At 40.3% G+C, this 22,960-nt stretch overlaps 2 protein-coding genes across 2 annotated transcripts in view; both read right to left on the bottom strand.

The window, feature by feature from the left end:
• Window positions 1-22,960, bottom strand: part of LOC146713181 (uncharacterized) — a 229,722-nt gene that overhangs the window by 8,758 nt on the left and 198,004 nt on the right. The gene's annotated exons all lie outside the window — the stretch shown is intronic.
• LOC146713183 (uncharacterized) lies at window positions 835-21,302 on the bottom strand. The gene is made up of 15 exons (XM_085452443.1): window positions 21,250-21,302; window positions 18,835-18,972; window positions 18,649-18,750; window positions 18,181-18,294; window positions 17,972-18,085; window positions 15,340-15,418; window positions 14,973-15,177; window positions 13,022-14,825; window positions 11,013-11,186; window positions 10,566-10,739; window positions 10,113-10,286; window positions 9,662-9,835; window positions 8,841-9,014; window positions 3,221-3,267; window positions 835-3,048 (listed from the first exon to the last, which is right to left on the bottom strand). The coding sequence occupies exons 2-15, from the start codon at window positions 18,921-18,923 to the stop codon at window positions 2,519-2,521; spliced, it is 3,954 nt and encodes a 1,317-aa protein (XP_085308569.1). The 5' UTR covers window positions 18,924-18,972; window positions 21,250-21,302; the 3' UTR covers window positions 835-2,518.

The following is a 22,960-nucleotide window of genomic DNA, read 5'->3' on the forward strand; positions in this document are numbered from 1 at the left end:
TATTGATCATTTCTCAGATCTTTCCCAACTTGATAAGAGTCCACCTGTGGAAAATTCATTTGATTGGTGATGATTTTTTATAACTTAGGATTTGATAAGATCATATGGTTGACGGTGCATGCCAGAGCACCATGAAGTCCAAGGAATTACAGTATTAATTATGTAGACTGCTGAGACAGAACTGTATCTAGGAAAAAAATCTGGGGAAGAGTAAAGAAATTTCTGCAGCACTGAAAGACCCAGAGAGTACAGCAGTTGCCATCATCTGTGAATAGAAGAAGTCTGGAAGGATTCTTCCTAGAGCTGGCTGCCAAACCAATGTGAGCAATGGTAGAAGATGAGCTGAGTGTAGGTGACCAAGAATCCAATGGTCACTCTGACAGAGCTCCTGCCTTGCTCTATGGAGAGAAAAGAGATTTCCAGAAGGACAACTATTTCTGAAGCTCTCCACCAACAAGGCCTGTATGGTAGAGTGGTCAGATGGAAGCCACACCTCAGGAAAAGACACATGATAGCCTGTCTACAGTTTGTCAAAAGGGAACTGAATGACTTGCAAAAGATATCAAGGGAGTGGTTTTGGGACCAATCTGTGAATGTCCTTTTTAAAAAAAAAAATCTATATATATCATTAATCATTTATTTATCCAGGTAAAATCTCACTGAGATTCAGTGGCTGTGCACTAATGCTCTCAATTAACCTGGTGGAACTTAAGAGGTCCGGCAAGGAATGATAGGAGAAAGGGCCTAAAAACATAGCTGTACCAAGTTTAAAACATCACACTCAAAAATACTAGAGGCTGTAAGTGCTGCCATTTAACTGCAGGTAACAAACTCCACTCCAGGTAAAATTTAATACATCTGTCATAGATTATCACCAAACACATTTCCTTATTCATCATCCCTTATTATTACAGTACATTGCATTGCAAATATAAAACATAAGTAGTAACATCACTGACAGTTTTGTTGGGAGTGATTATGTCAAAATGTTCCTGTAGAGATGGAAATCTACCTTTTATGCCAGACTGCATGGATGAAGAAGCAGTTCATTAAATTTCCAATCTCTGTCAATCTCAAATACACAAAACACCAACGATACACCACGAGCAGTGAGAGGATTCGCTCTGGTTTATATCTGGTAATAAATATCTTCTCAAAAAAGCATAGTATTGCAACATGGCATTTGGGTCTTCTAACTAAAATAGGAAATTAGGAACATAACTAGTGCCATCATAGCCAGACCTGGCCCACATCTGGTTGACATACACTTTGCCATGACACCAGACAGTGAGAAGTGCCAGCTTGATGCCGGATTTGGGCCAGACCTGTTTTCTATGAAGCTGGGCAACATAAACCAAACCACAATCGGGCCAGATGTGACATGCCATCACATAAACGGTTTATCTACACCAGGCCTGGCCCATATATGGATGACATATCACTTATCATGCCAGAAGTCAGCCAGCAGTGCTGGCTTGACACCAGATCCAGGCCAGACCTGTCTGCTATGTGGGTTAATATCCAAACATGCATATGGTAGTGTCTGGGTTATAGTAAGGGTTCATGGGCAGGTCGGCCAATGAGGATGCAGCCTTTTGTTAGCCCTGAGCCAAATATTTGAAACATGTTGCTAGCATCAAAAATCAAAAAATAACTTTTCAACAATCAGAGAAATTTCCGGTTTGAACATTTGATCTGCTGACTTTGAACTGTTTTCATTAAACATCAGATTGAAGTGATTTCAGGTCATTTCATTCTGTTTGTTGTTGTTGTTTTTTCTTTGTTTTTTTACAGTGGGAACACATTGAGGCCACCTACAGGGCAGGTGGGGGACAGCAGGGATCTGAAATCATATGAGAAGTTAGTGAGTGAGAAGTGGAAAAAATTGACTTAAGATGGCTCTAAGTGCTAAAAGTTGTTCTCAAACAGAAGATAAATCCACTGATTCTTTTGTAAAGTTCATCTGGTGCTCACATGAATCCTATGAAGGAAACTTTACTTCACTGAATGTTTCTTCAACGCTCATTTCAACATGTTGAAGCCATGAATGATCCACTCTCAGTCTGCACTGAGAGTGGATCATTCATGACATCTAAGGTGTGTCGTGTGACATGTTCAGTATTGTCACACATGTCTAGATTGTCCCTGATATCATAACTGCTCAAACGCTTATCTTGTTTTATCTGTTGTGGCCAGTACTATCCTCTATGCTGTTACATGCTGGGGCAGCAGATTGAGGCCAGTAATGTTGGGGAGATCGCGCTGGACTCCCTTATAGTGGTGTCTGAGAGGCAGATGTTGTCCAAGATAAAGACAATGTTGGATAATACCTCCCACCCACTCCAGCACCACTGAACGACACAGGAAATCATTCTTGCCCACGGCCATCACCCTGTACAACTCCTCCATCTAACACACTTTAAACACTGCAATAGTTACATGCTGTTTGCACACGCTCTTTTCTACTCAACAGTCAGAGTGTTTCTCCAACAGGAGGACTTTCTTTACACTCACCTCATCACAGACACACTGACGAACCAGGAGATCTGAACCAAAACCCAGGATAGAGAGTTTGAGTGAATGTGGTGTTGAAGGTGTGGAGGTGGATCAGAGTGTCAGAGGAGACTCTGTAGAAGGACAGAGTGCCAGCAGGACAGTCCACATACACCGCTACTCTGTTAGAGACAGAGTAGGACGAGGAGGTGATGGGTTTTTCTGTCTTATTTTGCCTGACAGAACGAGGACGATCATCAGAGCAGATGAGACTCCAGGACTGATCGTTCCATCCAAACAAACAGTCAGTACTGTCTCCTTTCCTTCTGATTCTTCTGGAACTCACTGATATCTCAACGTCTCCTGTCCACTCGACCTCCCAGTAAGAGCGACCAGTCAGACCATCTCTACACAGCAGCTGTTCATAAACATCAAATCTGTCTGGATGATCAGGATATGACTGAACCTCCTCAGCATGTGTCACCTTCCTGTTGTTGTCAGACAGTTTGAGGTTTGTGTGTACTGTGTTTGTGTCGATTGTGAGTTGACAGAAATCTGATGGAGAGAACAAACACAATCCAGCTGCAGTTATTGATCCATCATCTGTTCATTGATTGACACTTTGATGACTCCTGACACCAGAGATGTGAATGAGTGATGTGACAGTTTGAAGATGGTTGAATGTGTGCTGCTTTGTTTTCATGAATCACATTAAAAACACACTTACACTTCCTCAGACCAGGTCTCAACCATCGGACTCCAGCAGGCTCCACCCTGAAAGGAGGAGGGGGATCAGACCAGCACAGTCTCTTTCAGCATGAACACATGGACATTACATGGCTGTCATACACACACTGTTAGACACTGATAAAGGAGCAGTTCAACACTGTGGTCTTTTCCTGTTTCATATGTTAGGCTATGCCCTCTCTAATTTTGGTAATTCCACGCCAGTGGAAACTAGGGCAGGGCCATATCATACCATTCACGGTAATAGCGGTATAACGTTGGGCAACGATAAGAAAATGAAATATCGCGACAGAATATGGGTAAAACGCGCATGTGCAGTGCCTTTGTTTTCATACGCACATTTCGGAAAAAGCATGGCGGCGACAGAGAATTAGGAGAGCGAAAGCGGATCATTGAATGAAACAGATGAACCAGAATTGGTTTGTAAAAATGCTGCAACTTCAGTGGTGTGGAACTGGTTTGGCTTTTGTCCGTCAGATACACAACAAAGCACTATTTTTGGTGGAGCATGCTAGTGTAACCCGTTCAAGTGTTACACCTGTTGTTCTTGCGTTGTGTTCTGGCGTGAAAGTAAGAGGCAGGAGACAGTACTGGGTCTTTGGCTCTTTACTGCACATCTGCAACACAGAAATATGTGTCTGATCTGTGTGTGTCACGCCAGTACACCTCTCCCCCGGCCATGCTGAAAGGAGCTGTGACCGGGGCACAAATGCACGCGCCTACGTCACCACGCAGCGCGCACACACTCGAACGCACACAGACTCAGATCACACAGGTAGGAGACCGAGATGCAAAAATGACATATTTAATCCAAAAAAAATGTGTTTTGGGTGAAATTCACAAGTATTTAACACATATGTTACACTAGCGGGCCGTTGTTATTACCGTGTTTTTAGGAAAATATGGCACACTTAAAATCAATCCCTTGATTTTTCTGAAAATCGACAGAGCCCCTTATAATCCCGTGTGCCTTATGTATGAATTCTGGTTGTGTTTACTGACCTCGAAACGATTTTATGTCATACATGACGCTCGAAAATCTGTCAAATATTTTAGTGCGACTTTGCTAAGCTACGAACTCACACCGCTTGATGGATTGTCAGAGCATTACAGCAATCGTAGGCAGGAGCCTTGCGGAGTGATACGTACTGTGCTTCAACATAATATTACTGTATTGTGTGTGTGTAACCTCTTTTTAAGTTTTGTGGATATTATACATGGTTATGCTCAGGATATGTCGGCCAATTTCCACTGGAAATGCCTTGTAGTTAAACTGTCAGCAAGGAATTTGCATTTGCACTGTTATTTTTTTATATAACTTTAATGCACATAAAAAACAGCTGCTTGTTTAAGTGAAAATACATTGATGGGGTTTTGTTGCACTAATAAAGTTGTGGAGTTGTAAAGTATTTTGTCTAGCATCAATTATATCGTCAGTTATATCGTTATTGCAAATTTTCAAATGTATATCGTGATAAATATTTTTGGTCATATCGCCCTGCTCTAGTGGAAACCCAAACAACGTCCATGTCACCTCTACTTGCAGCCCACATAATGATGTGATGAAATATTTTTTTTAATTATTATTCAAAAATTATAATTAACACTACATAGCATAGCATAGAATGTATGAAGCATGTAAAAATAATAATAACCACTGCAGCCAAAAAGAGTGCCTGACGAGCCCAGTCGTAAGTAAGCTATTAAGACTCGACTGTACACTGTGTACGTGTTTTCCTCCGAAACAACAAGTTCCACTGGAGCAGCCTTTCAACGCCTCTCTCTAGACAACACAGTAAAGCTAGTTTTTATGGCTACGACCCTGACACGGAACCCTATATATTACCCAGAGGTCCCTGTACTATGGTTCGGAGCCGGGGACATGTTTTATATACGCGCAATCTCTAATAATCGGCTGTAGTTAAACCTTTACTTAAAAAGCCATCCCTAGTCTCAGCTGTCTTAGCTAATTATAGGCCAATCTCCAACTTTCCTTTCATATCAAAAATCCTTGAAAGAGTAGTTGTCAAACAGCTAACAGATCATCTGCAGAGGAATGGTTTATTTGAAGAGTTTCAGTCAGGTTTCAGAGCTCATCACAGCACAGAAACAGCTTTAGTGAAGGTTACAAATGATTTTCTTATGGCCTCTGACAGTGGACTCATCTCTGTGCTTGTCCTGCTAAACCTTAGCGCAGCATTCGATACTGTTGACCATAATATCCTATTAGAGCGATTAGAACATGCTGTAGGCATTACAGGTACTGTAATGTATCAGATCTATCTAATAGACTCCAATTTGTACATGTAAATGGAGAGTCCTCTTCACACACTGAGGTTATTTATGGAGTTCCACAGGGTTCAGTGCTAGGACCAATTCTGTTTACATTATACATGCTTCCCTTAGGCAGCATCATTAGAAGACATTGCATAAATTTTCACTGCTATGCAGATGACACCCAGCTTTATCTATCTATGAAGCCAGATAACACACACCAATTGACTATGTGCACGTTAGCATATGCTACTTCCGGTGCGGAAACTCCTGTGGGGAGCTTTGTTTCCGGTGTCCTATTCGCGACTGGTTTACGGTCCAAAACAAGTTAAGCAAGTGAATGAATCAAGCGGCGATTTACATTTCTATAGATGTTTTGGGCATTTACCCAATATATCTGTAAATGATGTTCATCGACTTGTGATATTTTTCCCTGCGCCTCAGGGCAAAAGAGAAAATGGATTCAAATGTTATATTTCTCAGCTGTCCCTCGTTTATTGCGGGTGTTATGTTCTAACAATAACCAGCGATAGGTGAAATCAAGTAGCCAATTTTATTTTTTGACGGTGCAAAACATTTCGTGGACATCGTGGATATACAGTACTGCACTTCAGAGTCACACTACTAGCGATCGATGCAGCGATTCTGTACTGTACAGGAGAGACGTCACAGAGGAGATCGTCTGCAGCGATCAGGACGCAGGACACAATGTGACGTAAAAAAAAGCATGCAAACTTGCACTAAAAAATCTGTGAAACAGCGAGGTGAAAGGTGAACCGCGTTATAGCGAAGGACCGCTGTAATTTTTAAGGTAAGTCACAACATACCCTTCATACATACTAATGTATAGAAACCATTATCAGCAATCATTCATTTTTTGTGTGGCTTTTTTCACGGTTTGTTAACATGCTGTGTAGGTGTGTACTTGACTAGCTGATCTCGACATAACGGGGGAAACATCTGGTTTGACTATTCTTCACCTGTAGTTTGAATGCTGAACATTTGCCTGTTTAAATCATAAGACCAGTCACTATATAGAGATGTGCTTCTGAATGTGGATGATGTGTCTTCTGCTGCAGTAATGCAGTTCTGCTTGTGTTGAGTGATGTAAACAACTGATCGATCTAAACTCTTTAAACTCAAAATTGATCATTAGATTTTTTTTTATGACACAACAGTGGTGAGTGTTCCCACCTTCTCCTCTTTGTAACTTAACGCGATCTTTCCGTTTTCGAGTTTTGGACATGATTTTGGAGTATATCTTCGGAGTAGCGATTGACCGCAAAGTAAAGCTACCGGAAATGTACAACCCCACATCCGGTCTCAAAGCAGGAAGTTAGCATTTTCTCGTGCACATGGTTAATTAGTTAAACTGCAGGAATGTCTTAAAGACATAGAGACCTGGATGGCCGCTAACTTTCTGCTTCTTAATTCAGATAAAACTGAGGTTATTGTACTCGGCCCTGAAAATCTTAGAAATATGGTATCTAACCAGATTCTTACCCTGGATGGCATTACCTTGGCCTCCAGTAACGCTGTGAGGAACCTTGGAGTTATTTTTGACCAGGACATGTCCTTCAACGCACATATTAAACAAATATGTAAGACTGCTTTCTTCCATTTGCGCAACATCTCTAAAGTTAGAATTATCCTGTCTCAGAGTGACGCTGAAAAACTAGTTCATGCATTTATTACTTCCAGGCTGGACGACTGTAATTCATTATTATCAGGACGTCCAAAAAACTCCCTGAAAAGCCTTCAGCTAATCCAAAATGCTGCAGCAAGAGTCCTGACAGGGACTAGAAAGAGAGAGCATATTTCTCCTGTTTTGGCTTCCCTTCATTGGCTTCCTGTTAAATCCAGAACTGAATTCAAAATCCTGCTCCTCACATACAAGGTCTTAAATAATCAGGCCCCATCTTATCTTAATGTCCTTGTAGTACCATATCACCCTATTAGAGCACTTCGCTCTCGCTCTGCAGGCCTACTTGTTGTTCCTAGAGTATTTAAAAGTAGAATGGGAGGGAGGGCCTTCATTTTTCAGGCCCCTCTTCTGTGGAACCAGCTTCCAGTTTGGATTTGGGAGACAGACACTATCTCTACTTTTAAGATTATGCTTAAAACTTTCCTTTTTGCTAAAGCATATAGTTAGGGCTGGACCAGGTGACCCTGAATTCTCCCTTAGTTATGCTGCAATAGATGTAGGCTGCCGGGGATTCCCATGATGCATTGAGTTTTTCCTTTCCAGTCACCTTTCTCACTCACTATGTATTAATAGACCTCTCTGCATTGAATCATATCTGTTATTAACCTCCGTCTCTCTTCCACAGCATCTCTTTATCCTGTTTTCCTTCTCTCACCCCAACCGGTCGCAGCAGATGCCCCCGCCCCTCCCTGAGCCTGGCTCTGCCAGAGGTTTCTTCCTGTTAAAAGGGAGTTTTTCTTTCCCACTGTCGCCAAAGTGCTGCTCATAGCACTTTGTCATATGATTGTTGGGGTTTTGTATTTTGTATTATTGTAGTGTCTACCTTACAATACAAAGCACCTTGAGGTGACTGTTGTTGTGATTTGGCGCTATATAAATAAAATTGAATTGAATTGTTCCCACCTTGTGTTTCCCGATTTTGTAGTTTTTCCTTTTGGCTATTTAAGGCTTCTTTTCATCACTTCCTCACCTGGAATTAATTTTTAAATCCTCAGCATTTAATTCAGAGCATTTTACAATCAGGCTCCTGTGTATGTAGTCCATCTCCACCATCACTCTTTATCTCACTCACTCTGTGTTTCATAAAACTGCATAAGGTCATCAAACAAGTTAATTATCTTAATTAAATTTACAATAACACTTATCATTATCCTGTTCTTTTTAGGTTCAACTAGAGTTAGCTTTATTAACACTTTACAAATGATTCATTTTTCAACTTTTGGTCAAGCTAGGTAAACAACTTCCCCTGCTTCCAGTCATTTTACGAAGCTAGGCTGACCTCATCAGAGAAATGCTTCTGTAGGGAGATTAATCTAATGTGAATCAGGTCGAACAGAAGACGATTTTTCTTAAAAATGACTGAACTAGTATAAACATGCAGATATCTCTGCAAATTGTGAATATGTGAAGAGCAAAAGACAGTTATTGTTGGTGAAAAATGTCTCCTTGTAAACTCCCCTACATTAATATCTTAATCATTCAGATAGATTAGTGTTTCTGTTCCTGAAAAATTTTCTTCAGTGTTATTATTCATGTCACATCCATATGAAAACAAACAAAGAGTGAAGGACACAGGAAATGTTTCCAGCTCTTCCACCTCTATCAGACATTCTCTCAATACCTCAGAGTGTCCAGTCTCCAGCGTGGAGCCTTCCGTCCAGCCGAAAAGAGCTTCATTTCCGAGTTGCCTGGATGATTGTAGCTCAGGTCCAGCTCTCTCAGATAGGAGGGGTTGGAGCTCAGAGCTGTGGCCAGAGAAGTACAGCCTTCCTCTGTGATCAGGCAGCCTGACAGACTGCAGACACACAAAACAATCTATCTTTGAACACTTCATAGGAGGGAAGGATGTGAAAGATGAAGACTAAAACTAAATGGTGGTGGCTGTAGCTCAGGTGGCAGAGCAGGTCAGCCACTAATCAGAAGGTCGGTGGTTTGATCCCAGGCTGCCTCCTGGCTGCATGCCAAGTATCCTTGGGCAAGATACTAACCCCATGTTTGCCTACTGGTGGTGGTCAGAGGGCCCGGTGGTGCCAGTGTCCGGCAGCCTCGCCTCTGCCAGTGCGCCCCAGGGTGGCTGTGGCTACAACGTAGCTTGCCATCACCAGTGTGTGAATGTGTGTGTGAATGGGTGAATGACTGAATGTAGTTTAAAGCGCTTTGGGGTCCTTAGGGACTAGAAAAGTGCTATACAAATGCAGGCCATTAACCATTTTAAAGGATCCATAATGCTCATAGAATGTCTTGACACGTGGCAGCTTGCAAAAAAAAAAAGTCACATCTGCTGGAGCACACTGCTGTTTTTGTTTGGCTTGGTGAAGCTTTACAGACAGTTCAGAGTCTTATTAGACTCTAACAAAGGGAAACTAAAATATCTGACAATTCTATAAGCGTTAGTAATTCATTTGGTAATGCAATACTGAGTGGAAGTGATTTAATCCTGACCTGAGAGTTTCTAGTTTACAGTATGGACTTTTCACTCCAGCAGACAGAACATTCACTCCTGAGTCATGTAGGTTGTTATCACTCAGATCCAGCACTCTTAGACTGCAGGGCTGGGAGCTAAGAATTGAAGACAGACTTTCACAGCTTTTCTTTGTGAGGTTACAGCCAATCAGTCTAGAAATAGAGAGCAAAAGACCAAAAATGGGTTAAAGTGAATTGATAGAGTACTAAGGAGTTGGGAGTTTTATAATAATAATAATCTTTCATATCTAGCTGGAATTGTTATTCCTTTATTTCAAACACATCATAACTGTGGCAATTTAAAGTGATTAATAAATAAAGACAAATAATAAAATACAAATGATGAAACCGATCATTAGTAACTATGATTTTTAAAAAAAATAATAATAATAATTTCATTTGATGAAAAATAAACAGTCCTTGATTTGACCTCAAAGTTTCCAGTGCACAATGTGGACTCTGCAGTCCAACAGAAAGAAGCATCACTCCTGAATCCTGCAGGTTGTTGTTGTTTGCATCCAGCTCTCTCAAACTAGATGACTGGGAGCTGAGGACTGAGGACAGAGCTTCACAGCTTCTCTCTGAGAGGTTACAGGCACTCAGTCTAAAAAAGGAACACAAAAACAAAAACAATGAAATTAAAGTGTATTGGTGGTGCAATGATGACTTATTAGATTTGATAATAGTTACTATTATTTCAGGACAGGCTTGAATTATTACTTCTTTATTTTAAACACAGAAATGTGTTAATTTAGTATTTAGAACTTGTGAAAAATACAAAACTACACCAACGGATTGCTGATGGTGACCATTATTTGCTGTGCTTTTTATAAAACAGCAAATTATATAATTTGATGAAAAATAAAACATTATTTGATCTGACCTCAGAGTTTGCAGCATACAACTTGGATTTAGCAATGCAGCTAACAGAAGCTTCACTCCTAAATCCTGGAGGTTGTTGTTATTCAGGTCCAGCACTCTCATGCTAGAGAACGGAGAGCTAAGAACCGAGGACAGATATTCACAGCTTTTCTCTGAGAGGGAACAGCCACCCAGTCTTGAAAAATAAAGAAAACAAAAAGACTGGATGCAAAATGTACCAATAGTTCAGTGAAAAAATTAGTACATTTAGCCATATTCATTGTCATTTCAGAGGCAGCAAGAATTGCGATCATCTAATTTTACACATTAGAAATTTGGCAATTTACTTGAAAGAGAAATAATACAAATTATTGAATTACAAAACCAAGTAGATTAATTTGACCTTTATTAGCTGAGTTTTAATTGTTTCATTATAATTTGATGAAAAATAACTATCCTTTAATCTGACCTCAAAGTTTCCAGTGTACAGTGTGGACTCTGTAGTCCAACAGACAGAAGCTTCACCCCCGAATCCTGCAGGTTGTTGTTGCTTGCATCCAGCTCTCTCAAACTAGACGACTGGGAGCTGAGGACTGAGGACAGAGCTTCACAGCTTCTCTCTGAGAGGAAACATTCACTAAACCTGGAAAACAAACAGTTAAAAAAAACAACTTCAAACAATTTTAATGTTTAACTTAAATAACAAAAACAAAATCTATTATGCAGTACAATTCATAGTTAAGTCGGGAACAAATAGAAAAATTGCTCAGATGAAACCAATGTAACGCTCTCAAATTACAACCACAAACTTATATCTTTTTTATCAAGATTTTCTGTTATAGACCAACACAAAGTTGCACATAATTGTGAAGCGGTACGAAAATGATACATGGTTTTCAAAATTTTAAGCAAATAAAAATCTGAAACCGTTAGCATACATTTGTATACATTTGTCTTTTTCTGGCCTCCTTAGACTGGCTTCCAACTGAATTTAGAATCTATTTTAAAATCCTTTTACTGTTTTTTAAATCCTTAATTGGTCTGGAGTCTGTATATTTGTCCGATCTGCTGAAGCACTATGTCCCCCCTCGTTTACTCTGGTCAGCTGAGCAGCTGTTGCTCTCAGTTCCTAAATCATGGCTGAATCTTAGAAGAGACCAAACAGTCTCGATTATGGCCTCAAACCTTTGGAATGATATTTGTCTTCCTATTAGGCAATCTACATCAGTGGTAGTTTTTTAAGCTGGTTAACCTCCTAAGACCCAAACTCTTTGATGCCATGCATTTTTAATTTCTATTTGCTATTTGGGCTGATTGGGACCTGATGAATGTAAAAACAAAGAATTATCTTTTTACCTGATTTTGCTCTACAAGGGCATATATATCATATCGTATATCATATATCCACATGTGAGAACATTCATTTAAAATTTCGATAGAACAGTGGCTTGTGTGTGTTTGTCTGTGAATGACTTGGCCCTCAAACAATGATCAGGTGACTCTTTCGTTTCAGTTTATTTAACTTCCACACAATATTTCCAGCTGACGTTTTCCATGACTGATCAGTTTTCCACTGAACCCACTCTCCATATTCCACAGCCCAATTGCCGGCATCACTAAAAGCGGAAATTTCATTAGTCTGATTACCTCCACCTGGACCTAAGCTTCCCTGGTACTGGCCCTTGAGCCCGCTGCACCACCTCATGCTGAAATCTGTTCCTTCTGCTCCCTGTGACTCTTCACCTGTTCCTGTTTGAAATTACAGTATTTTGCTGCAATAGGACATGGTCTCCAGCCACCAGTTTGGATATCTATGACAGTCTCTTTTATTTGTTTTTCATTTTCTCCATTAGAGACTTGACGGAATTCTTCATCAATCACCCTTCTTCATAACTATCTGTGAAGCATCAGTTGATGTAATCTTTGAGTGTTTAATTCTGAGCTAAAATTCTGTTTTGTTTCCCGCGAACTCTCTGGTATCTGATGTAACCTACAGCATTTTCTTTTCTATCACTTAACTTTCCATCACTTCTGTCACTTACCTCACTTTCTCTTTGGATGTGTCCTTAAACAATTAATGGCTAAATAAAATTAAAAAAAACTCTCCAAAGAAGATTAATTCAAAATTCCTCCACAGAAATGTGAAAGCACCATTGCCAGTTTTCAAGAGTGCATGTTGGATTACTTTTTGCATACAGGGCCAACAAAGTTTTGATATATTTTATTAGGAAATAGAAGCCATCATAATTTAAAAAATGAATTTTGGATTTACTTGAGTAATTTTTGTCTAATATTGCAATGCGTTTAATGACGCAAAACATTTAAGTGTGAAAAATATACAAAAAAACAAACCAAAAATTTGTCTGCAACTGTTGACAATCATTCACTTCATTTTTTTAAGGTTAAGGTTGCACATGATTTTTCTTTTCAAGTTGAATTTAAGGGATGAAGGGAAAAAAAGCAAACCACATGACTCACAGAGCTTTGTTGGAGGCTTTGACCACTGGCAGCAGCCTCAGAAGAGCCTCCTCTGAAGCAGAGTATTTCTTCAGGTCAAACACATCCAGATCTTTTTCTGATGACAGTAAGATGAAGACCAGAGCTGACCACTGAGCAGGAGACAGTTCATCTGTGGAGAGACGTCCTGAACTAAGGGATTGTTGGATCTCCTCCACTAGAGAACGATCATTAAGTTCATTCAGACAGTGGAAGAGATTGATGCTCTTATCTGCACTCAGGTTCTCACTGAGCTTCTTCTTGATGTACTGGTGTGTTTTCTGATTGGTCCGTGAGTTACTTCCTGTCTTTGGCAACAGGCCCCGTAGGAGAGTCTGATTGGTCTTAAGACAAAGACCCAGGAGGAAGCGGAGGAACAAGTCCAGCTGTCCATGTTGGCTCTGTAAGGCCTTGTCCACAGCACTCCGGTAGAAAGATTTAAAATTTCTTTTTTTTCCAAATAAATTAGACTTCTTGGAGGTTGTTTGTTGTTCTTCCAGCAGATTGATGCCAGAGTTGATGAAGGTCAGATGGACATGAAGAGCAGCCAGAAACTCCTGAACACTCAGATGGATGAAGCAGTACACCTTGTCCTGGTACAGTCCTTTCTCCTCTTTAAAGACCTGTGTGAACACTCCTGAGTACACTGAGGTTGCTCTGATATCGATGCCACAGTCTGTCAGGTCAAATTCATAGAAGATCAGGTTTCCTTTATGCAGCTGATCAAAAGCAAGTTTCCCCAGAGACTCAATCATCTTCCTGCTCTCTGGACTCCAGTGTGAATCTCTCTCAGCCCCTCCATCATACTTGACCTTCTTCACTTTGGCCTGAACCACCAGGAAGTGGATGTACATATCAGTCAGGGTCTTGGGCAGCTGTCCTCCCTCTCTGGTTTTCAGCACATCCTCCAGAACTGTAGCAGTGATCCAGCAGAAGACTGGGATGTGACACATGATGTGGAGGCTTCGTGATGTCTTGATGTGGGAGATGATCCTGCTGGCCTGCCCCTCATCTCTGAATCTCTTCCTGAAGTACTCCTCCTTCTGTGGGTCAGTGAACCCTCTGACCTCAGTCACAACGTCAACACACTGTGGAGGGATCTGATTGGCTGCTGCAGGTCGTGTGGTTATCCAGAGGCGAGCAGAGGGAAGCAGTTTCCCCCTGATGAGATTTATCAGCAGCACATCCACTGAGCTGGACTTTCTAGGGTCGGTCAAGATTGTAGTTTTGTGGAAGTCCAGAGGAAGTCGACACTCATCCAGACCATCAAAGATGAACAGAACCTGGAAGTCTTCAAAGCTGCAGATTTCTGCTTCTTTGGTTTCAGTAAAGAAGTGATGAACAAGTTCCACCAAGCTGAACGTTTCCTCTTTCAGCGCATTCAGCTCTCTGAAAGTTAATGGAAATATAAACTGGATGTCCTTGTTGGCTTTGTCTTCAGCCCAGTCCAGGCTGTATTTCTGTGTTAAGACTGTTTTCCCAATGCCAGCCACTCCCTTTGTCAGCACTGTTCTGATTGGTTCATCTTTTTCAAGTGAGGCTTTAAAGATGTCTTCCTGTCTGATTGTTCTTTCTGGTCTGTCTGGTTTCCTGGATGCTTTTTCAATCTGTCTGACCTCATGTTCATCATTGACCTCTGCAGTCCCTCCCTCTGTGATGTAGAGCTCTGTGTAGATCTGATTCAGAAGGGTTGGGTTTCCTGCTTTAGCGATCCCCTCAAACACACACTGGAACTTCTTCTTCAGCTCAGATTTAAGTTTACGATGACAAACTTCAGCAAGGCTTTCTGAATAAAGAAAGAATATCAGTTCATCTTTTACATAGTCCATATCAGAATGTGGTCTTTTTAAATACATGTTGGTTCATCTCTTGAAATTTTAGTTAATGTTAATGCTATAACCAGCAGCTTAAATCTTTAGAGAAATCATTTTACTTCTCTGCAGACGGTCAGCCAGGTCCTCCTGCTTCATTCTCCTCAGGAAGTCCACTGTGATCTTCACAAATGCCTCTCTGCTGCTCCTCCTCTGCTCATCATCCTCCCTCTTACTCTCTAAGCATTCTGGGTAATCTGGACTCAGAACCTTCTGGATCTTCTGCAGCTCGTTCTTCACAAAAGTGATGATGTTGTCCTCCAACAGCTGGAACAGAATACTTTATGAATGACCTAATCAGACTGGAATCATGGAGCCACACATCAAATCTGTGTTGGACACACTGGCAATCCACTGGTCTACAAAGAGCAGCATGGAGATGACTGTGAACAGAGTAGATGTAAAGGTAGTTGTTGTACATGTACAGACCATAAATATGGAGTCCAGGTGTGTTTGATGCTGCTGGGCAGGCTGACCACTGGGAACCTCTGAGCTCTCCTGGTCCACTCTGTGGAGGAGCCATGAAGATTTAATCCACAAAAAAAGCCTTCACCATAAAACAAACAAACAAAAAACACACACATCTTGACATGAATTAGATCATCTGTTGGTTGTTGGAATTTGTGGGTGAAAGATGTGGGCATAGTCATTTCTGCACAGGGCCTTATTTGCATTTGTACTTGTATGAGTTTCCCTTTCAGATAATAAAATGATGAACAAAAAAATCAAATATACAAATCATATTCAAGTGTCCTACCATTCATATCGTGATTAATGACAGTATGTTCTGTTTAGTATTGAAAAAAACTCCAAAATCTTTATTCCTTAACACTAATAACACTGATCACATTTTAAGCTGTATCATCTTACATGTTGGAGAACTCCCAACCAGTAGTCTGATAGAAATCTGAACATTATGTAGCATCTGAAATTCAACCAACTCTAGTTCAGTCTTTCTTCATAAAGATTAGAAAAACTTCCCAGTGCTTGTAAATGCCTTATCCACACCCTCATTTCCTCCTGATCAGACATTTGCAGCTGATTGTAAATGAGCCTAAAGGATGCAGCAGTGTTGCATCTAAGGTCAGTATGAAACTGTGTCACACTGAATAATGGGGAGCTGCAGTTGTAGCAGAAAGGCCTCAAAATGACTACAGCTAACAACTCCAACTAGAAATCAAAACTGGCACAAAAATCAAACACAATCAGTACAACTGAACCCTTCAAGTACCACAAACCCCACAGGCTGCAAAAGCAGAGCTGCACAGTTACAGACTCAAACAACAACACTGAGCATGAGCTACATTAGCTGCTGGCTAGCCTCATTTAGAGCTACAAGGGTCAACAACTGAACATGACTCTGATCTGAATGCACAACATTAAAACCCCCAAATGCTTTTATCCAAAGCTCACATACACAAATCAGCTTTACACAGGTCGTCATTACTACCACATGCTGCCCTTGACAGCTGTTTGACACGTCGGCCATCTTACTCTAGAGCTTTCTCAGTTTCCTGCCCACCTTAAAAGTTTGCCTAACTTTAAGCTGTTTATCTGCAGTGGACTCTGCAGCAGCCACCAGCTACCGTAACTCAGCAAGTCAAACAGCACAGCCTGTGTGGACAGATGGATGCTGGAAGTCTCCAGACATTTAGAACAAAAAGCTTCAAATTTCTCTTTCTGTCAACAGTTCAGTGAGCAGAAGATGAACTGATATTCAAAGGGCACAAACAAAGAGAGAAAACTTTACCTTTTTTTAGCAGATTTTGCACATGTCTCAACCAACTCTGTATATTTTTATATATTTTATTTTATTGTTTACTCTATTTAATTTGTAAAATATGTATACACACACACACACAGATTTAGCGATTCTTATATTTTGCTTGTTTTACGTTATTGTATTTTTGCACAACTCTGTTGCTTGTGAAGCTCGCACACAAGAATTTCACTCACATGATGTACACTGTACCAGTGTACCTGCACATGTGATGTGACAATAAAAGTGATTTGATTTGATTACAGTTTGATTTTTATTTGATGGATTTTCCGAAACGTGGCAAAAAGTGGAGAATGACTTTACTTTTTAGAAGTTAAAATAATAGCCAGTGTTTGAGTCATTATGATGCTCTGAGTTTTATGAGTAAAAGTGAAATCTGTGCAGCAAAGTTAGTGTTACCTCCTCTAACGTCCTACAACATACAGCACAATATGACTGATGGAAGAAAACATAAGCACGAGCATTATTTCCTGTTTGCTGAAGTTCAATAGCTTAGAAACCAAAGGCTTGTTTTTAAGAGACAGTTTAATTGGGATTGAGGGAATGACCTGTTTGCACTGCAGTTTATATCCAACAAGATCAAGCAGTTTAATCTGTTCTCAAAGAGTTCATGTTACTAACAGCTCACCTCTCTGCAGCAGATGCCTGCTGGAGTTTAAAATTAATGGGTTCACTTTTAGACCGTTCACTTCCTAAAGACACACGGCTGGGTTCAGGTTCAGTTTTGAGTTTCTGAAGAATCCTGATAATTAAAGCACAAATCTTTAATCAAGGACTCATCACATAACATAAAATGCTGACAGAATTTTAGACATTATAATAGTGACTTTAAGTTACATCTTTCTTGATGACTGTTTTTGTTGAAATCTATTAATGACATGATTCAACACAGTGTGTGCCGGTCCAGATTCAGGTCTACCATTGATCCTGTAAGTGAAGAAAAAGTGTTTTTCATTTGCAGTCACAGAAGCTGATGAAGACTTAGAATACCTTCATCATGCCAAAGAGAAACTGATTTGCAGGCTGACCATGAGCAGAAGGAAACTCTAAACTAGTGACGGTAAGGTAAAAACAGAGCGCCACCCTGAGGTAAACACAGTCATTTACACTGTGCAGGACTATTGATGGTCCAATGAGCAGCAGTACATGTTGGACATTTTTTAAAGAATAAAGGAATTCCTCACTCAGTGACCTTCTTTGAGATGCAGTTTAGAGGCCAGGAAACAACATCAAATCAGACACCAAACTGACATCAAGGAGTTCATGTCACTATTAGCTCACCTCTCTGCAGAAGATTCCTGCTGGAGTTTAAAATTAATGGGTTGACTTTTAGACCGGTCACTTGCTAAAGACACACAGCTGGGTTCAGGTTCAGTTTTGAGTTTCTGAAGGATCCTGACAATTGAAGCACAAATCTTTAATCAAGGTCTCATCACATAAAATAAAACGCTGACAGAATTTTAGACATTATAATAGTGACTTTAAGTTACATCTTTCTTGATGACTTTTTTTGTTGAAATCTATTAATGACATGATTCAACACAGTGTGTGCCGGTCCAGATTCAGGTTCAGGTCCAGGTCCAGATTCAGGTCTACCATTGATCCTGTGAGTGAAGAAAAAGTGTTTTTCATTTGCAGTCACAGAAGCTGATGAAGACTTAGAATACCCTCATCATGCCAAAGAGAAACTGATTTGCAGGCTGACCATGAGCAGAAGGAAACTCTAAACTAGTGACGGTAAGGTAAAAACAGAGCGCCACCCAGAGGTAAACACAGTCATTTACACTGTGCAGGACTATTGATGGTCCAATGAGCAGCAGTACATGTTGGACATTTTTTAAAGAATAAAGGAATTCCTCACTCAGTGACCTTCTCTGAGATGCAGTTTAGAGGCCAGGAAACAACATCAAATCAGACACCAAACTGACATCAAGGAGTTCATGTCACTAATAGCTCACCTCTCTGCAGCAGACACCTGCTGGTCTTTAAAATCAATGAAACGTTCATGAGACCAGTCACTCTCTAAGGACACACGAATGGGTGGAGGTCTAGTTTGGTTCCTGTGGATAATGATGGAGCAGTGATGTGAGTGCTGAGCTGTGACATGGAGAAAAGTCATGTACAGTTAGAGATGGTCATCTCACCTCTGAGCTTTGGTTTGGCTCTCATGTTCCCCACACAGAGTAGTTTCAGAGGGAGGGACTCCCTCCTCTCTGTCCTCACACTGATCCATGCTGCTGAATTCACATCCACATCAGCTCACACACACTTTCTACCTTCACCTGCAGAGAAAATACAAATCATTCATGTGCACATCGACTGTCAGGATCAGGTGTCTCCACTGTGTAGTACTCATTTGATATGTTTGGAAACTCACCTTAGGATTTAGTTTAAGGAAAGGCATCAGGTGTAAAACTCACAGTTAAATTAAAATTTGGTGGGTGCACTTATTTTGGCAGAAGTCAATTGATTTCAATAATAACTTAATTGCAGTGTTTAGGCTGTCATTTCTAGCATCTACATGGATGTTAACATCACCTAGTATGATTATTCTGAACTCACCACTAAATCAGATTAAAAACTGAGCATGAGCCGGGTGGATGATACATAACAAATAGTTGTTTTTACTTTCACAGTTAGGGTGCAAAAGGCAAAGATTCAAGCTTTTCGTATGCTGTATCCAAGTTTTTGTAAGGCACAGTGAATGTAAAGTGAATATGTTGATCAGTGTAGTGTAGTGAGGGTGTGATGGGAATGCCTAGCAGCAATGTTCCCTCTAAGCTGTGCGCGTGCACAATCGCACACTGCTGACACGTGCACAGAAAATCAGCGTTGCACACAACAACAACAAAAGATCCAACCTGAATTGAAATTAAAATAAATACATAACAATTCATTTTGTGCTATTTTGTAGTGTGAGTCAGTAAGTGACCGGTGACTGCAATTCACATTTGTATATCCGCAGCTAATCAACACCGTTGACAAGCTATTACAGCGTCCTCATGTGCCGACACTGGTATAGCTAGCAAAGCTAGCAAAGACACGCTAATGACAACCATTGGAGATGTGAGCAGGACAGACGGAAAATTTGACAGAAAAAGTGTGGACTGTAAACTATATACCAGTTTTTAAGTTGTGTAAAATGTGGCCATGTAAAACCAGAGTTATAATGAAAAAATATATGTAACATTTTTTCTTCCTGAATACTATCGTTGTTTATATTTACTGCCGGAAGAAACGTTAAATGTAACTGTTGTGTAAACTGTGTCATGGAAATAAAAGGCTGTGAGGAAGGCTACGTAGATGAAGTTTATTAGGAGACAAGTGAGGAGCGTTCAGCTCCAAGAGCTTGGGTTCTGACCAGCTTTGCCTTGCTAGCAAGTAAAAGATGTTCATCTTGTTTCTGTCGTTAACGAGAATACGTTTCTAAACTAGCGGGGCCTGTGGAAACGCAGACCCAACAGCAGCGTTTTATAAGGAAAGCTCTTGCTCCTGTGAGCAACCAAACTGAACTGAAAATTTAAATGCAATTAGTCCATTTGGAGCACAGAATGACTTAAAATCCCTGAAATGTCACCACGTTTCTGCAGTTTGTCCATTTTGTGCTCCAGATGGGTTAATTGCATTTTAAATTTTAATTGCATTAATCATGATGAAGTATTAATCTGTGTTAATGCATGAACTTTGACAGCCCTAAAAATAATGTAACTAAACACTTGAAATAAATATAGTCAAGAACACCCCATGCTCCCTTTAGGCTCAGTCCTGCTTACTGCAGATATCACCGCTACATAAAGTACCACGAGGTAGAACTTACACATTGTGCTTGGTTGATGACCAAATTTGCTGTATGTTGTATTTAAAAAGAAATGAGCTGCTATCTTGAACAAATCAGCGCTTCACTTCTGAAGGAAAAAGGGGCGGGAAGGAGAGGAGGGAGATTTCCACAAACAGAGGATGTAAATAAGAGACAAGGGAGGATAGAAGCATTCCTGATCATATTTACTCCAGCTGATGTTTCAGAAACAGCAAATACTCCAAACACTTTCAAAACAAAAGTGTCTCCAGCTGAAGCACAAAAAATGTCAGTTTAATGAAAACAAATCTTCTTTATTTTAACTGCAGCTTCTCAAAACTCTGCCCTAATGAACAAACGCATCATTTTCTCTCACACACTGACTCACTCCTGAACAATGAGGCTTTTCAGCATAGTTGTGTCACACCTGCCCTGCAGCTAAACTGATCGCATCAGTTTTACTGTAAATAGTAGTGGTCATGTGATTTAGAAGACAAGCATCTTCCTCGTCAGTGCCGTCAGTGTGGGACCAAATTCTCCATGTTATCAGATTTGTAAGCAGCAGCTGAAACTGTCACATGAATGAATGTACATCAAACTGTTTGATTCCGGCCAATCAATAATCTATACTCATGTGGATTTGTCTTCAAACACAAGAGTGATCTAAAGTTTGTCTTGATATAATAGCTGAACATCAGGTCCAAACATCACAGAGCAGAAAAAAACAGTCAAAGTATTAAAGAAGGAACCAAAGCAAACTTACAGTTTCTTCAAACACACGCGGACAACAAGCTCCACTCCACACCTGGACACGGACACGGACACACAGTTGAGCTGCTCCCTGGAAGGAGGCGTAACATAACACCTGAACACTGTGAGAGTGCCACACCTTCATGTACTGATTTACAAATATGCCGTCTGACTGCTCAGGCGGAGTTTAAAACATGTTAAGCACCAAGGGGCTTTCTGAGCTTCCTGCTCAAAAGTCACATGTCCAAAATGAGCATTTCTCTGCAATTACGAACTCTGTGTAAACAATCTTGGTATCAAAATAAAGTTAACACTTGTGAGAGTTCATCAGAGGTGTAAATATTACAGCAGATATTATTGTGTCAAAGTTACTGAGGCTGGGATATTTGAGTATCTTGATTTTTTCCTCATCTAATTTATTTTTGGTTTTGTTTATTTTTTTTTAAAACCACTTTCAAAATATGATTCGCTTCACATTTAAGTCCAGAAATCCAGGAATCAACATATGAACATTCTCTGTGCAAATATGGATGCTGCTGAAGTGAAACAGTGGAAATTGACATCACTTTTAATGAATAACAATAATTTAATGAAATAGCCAGGCATTTTGCCATTTGGGACATTTTAGCACCATCTGTTGAAATGTCTTAGGTATTGAACAGCAGAAATGATTTTACTTTATTTACATGCTTAATATGTTTGTTTCAGCTTCTATTGGCCGATTTGCATGACTGATACCTCTTTTTAATCATTTCAGCCGAGAGAATAAACCTGGTTTGGTCTCAGCTTTTAGAAAATGTATTGCTTCCTTGGTTGCCCATGAATCTGTGTGAACGAAGCTCTTTGTGTTTGTTTATGGGCATTTAATGGAACAACAACAGCACTTTTAACTGTTTGTTGTTTTTGCTGTGTTTGCTGATCGTACAAATGGTTTAAATGCGCTTTTAGCTGAGATTCAGAGGTTTGTGTGGATACCACACTTTCCGATACTTACATTACTGAGATCGTGTTGCAGCTGATTAAACTGAATCTTCTCCTTTTTGAATCCGTTACTCATCTTATGAGAAATGAGAAATAAAATCAAACAAATGTCGAAGATTAAAATGGCACAATACCATATTTTTCATTTCCCAAACTGCACACGAACAATTTGTCCCATCAACAGCAGGATTCAGCAAAACAAGACATCCTTCAGACTTTAAAGTGCTGTCAGTTAAACGAGGAGGTGGCTGGAGAGAGAGTCCTGAGCTTCTCTGCTTAGGCTGCTGCCCCCACGACCCGGACCCAGATAACCTGAAGAAGATGTATGGATGGATAATAATGATAAAAAATAATACTAATAATGCACTGCACATGTCATTTATATGATCTTGCATTTAAACACTGATTTCAGCCACCAAGGTGTGAGTGAATAAATCCAACACAATTCCCACCCTGAGATCAAGATGTTTGGATCATTGCTTACTATGTCCACCCCCAGAAAAACGCACCCCAAGTCTTGCGATTTACCAGAGTCTGTGCAGGCTTGTCCATACCTCTTCTCTTCTTGTTTGTCTGTTTTAGGCCTTAGGTACAACAGGTTGAGCAGCAGGAGAGTGGAACATCATCGTTAATAATAACTGAGTTCAATTTATGAAGAAATCTTAGAGGGTTTTAACTTTGTTTTAAAGCTTGTGAGTGTTTGCTGTTTCCTGTGTGAGAAACCTCTGAGTCAGCTCCCCAGT

Source organism: Copadichromis virginalis, linkage group LG3 (genome assembly GCF_057382275.1).
Source record: "Copadichromis virginalis isolate Kocher_CV1m ecotype Utaka linkage group LG3, C_Virginalis_male_GT1.1, whole genome shotgun sequence".
In the NCBI taxonomy this organism is placed as follows: Eukaryota; Metazoa; Chordata; class Actinopteri; order Cichliformes; family Cichlidae; genus Copadichromis; species Copadichromis virginalis.

What these genes read in the sequence shown, in the direction of transcription:
- LOC146713183 (XM_085452443.1), bottom strand. Translation starts at nt 18,923, where the DNA reads ATGGATCAGTGTGAGGACAGAGAGGAGGGAGTCCCTCCCTCTGAAACT. An exon ending in CAGGAATCTTCTGCAGAGAG is followed by an intron (nt 15,419 to 17,971) that starts GTGAGCTAATAG and finishes GCTCCTCCACAG; the next exon opens with AGTGGACCAGGAGAGCTCAG. An exon ending in AAAGCCTCCAACAAAGCTCT is followed by an intron (nt 11,187 to 13,021) that starts GTGAGTCATGTG and finishes TTTGTTTTCCAG; the next exon opens with GTTTAGTGAATGTTTCCTCT.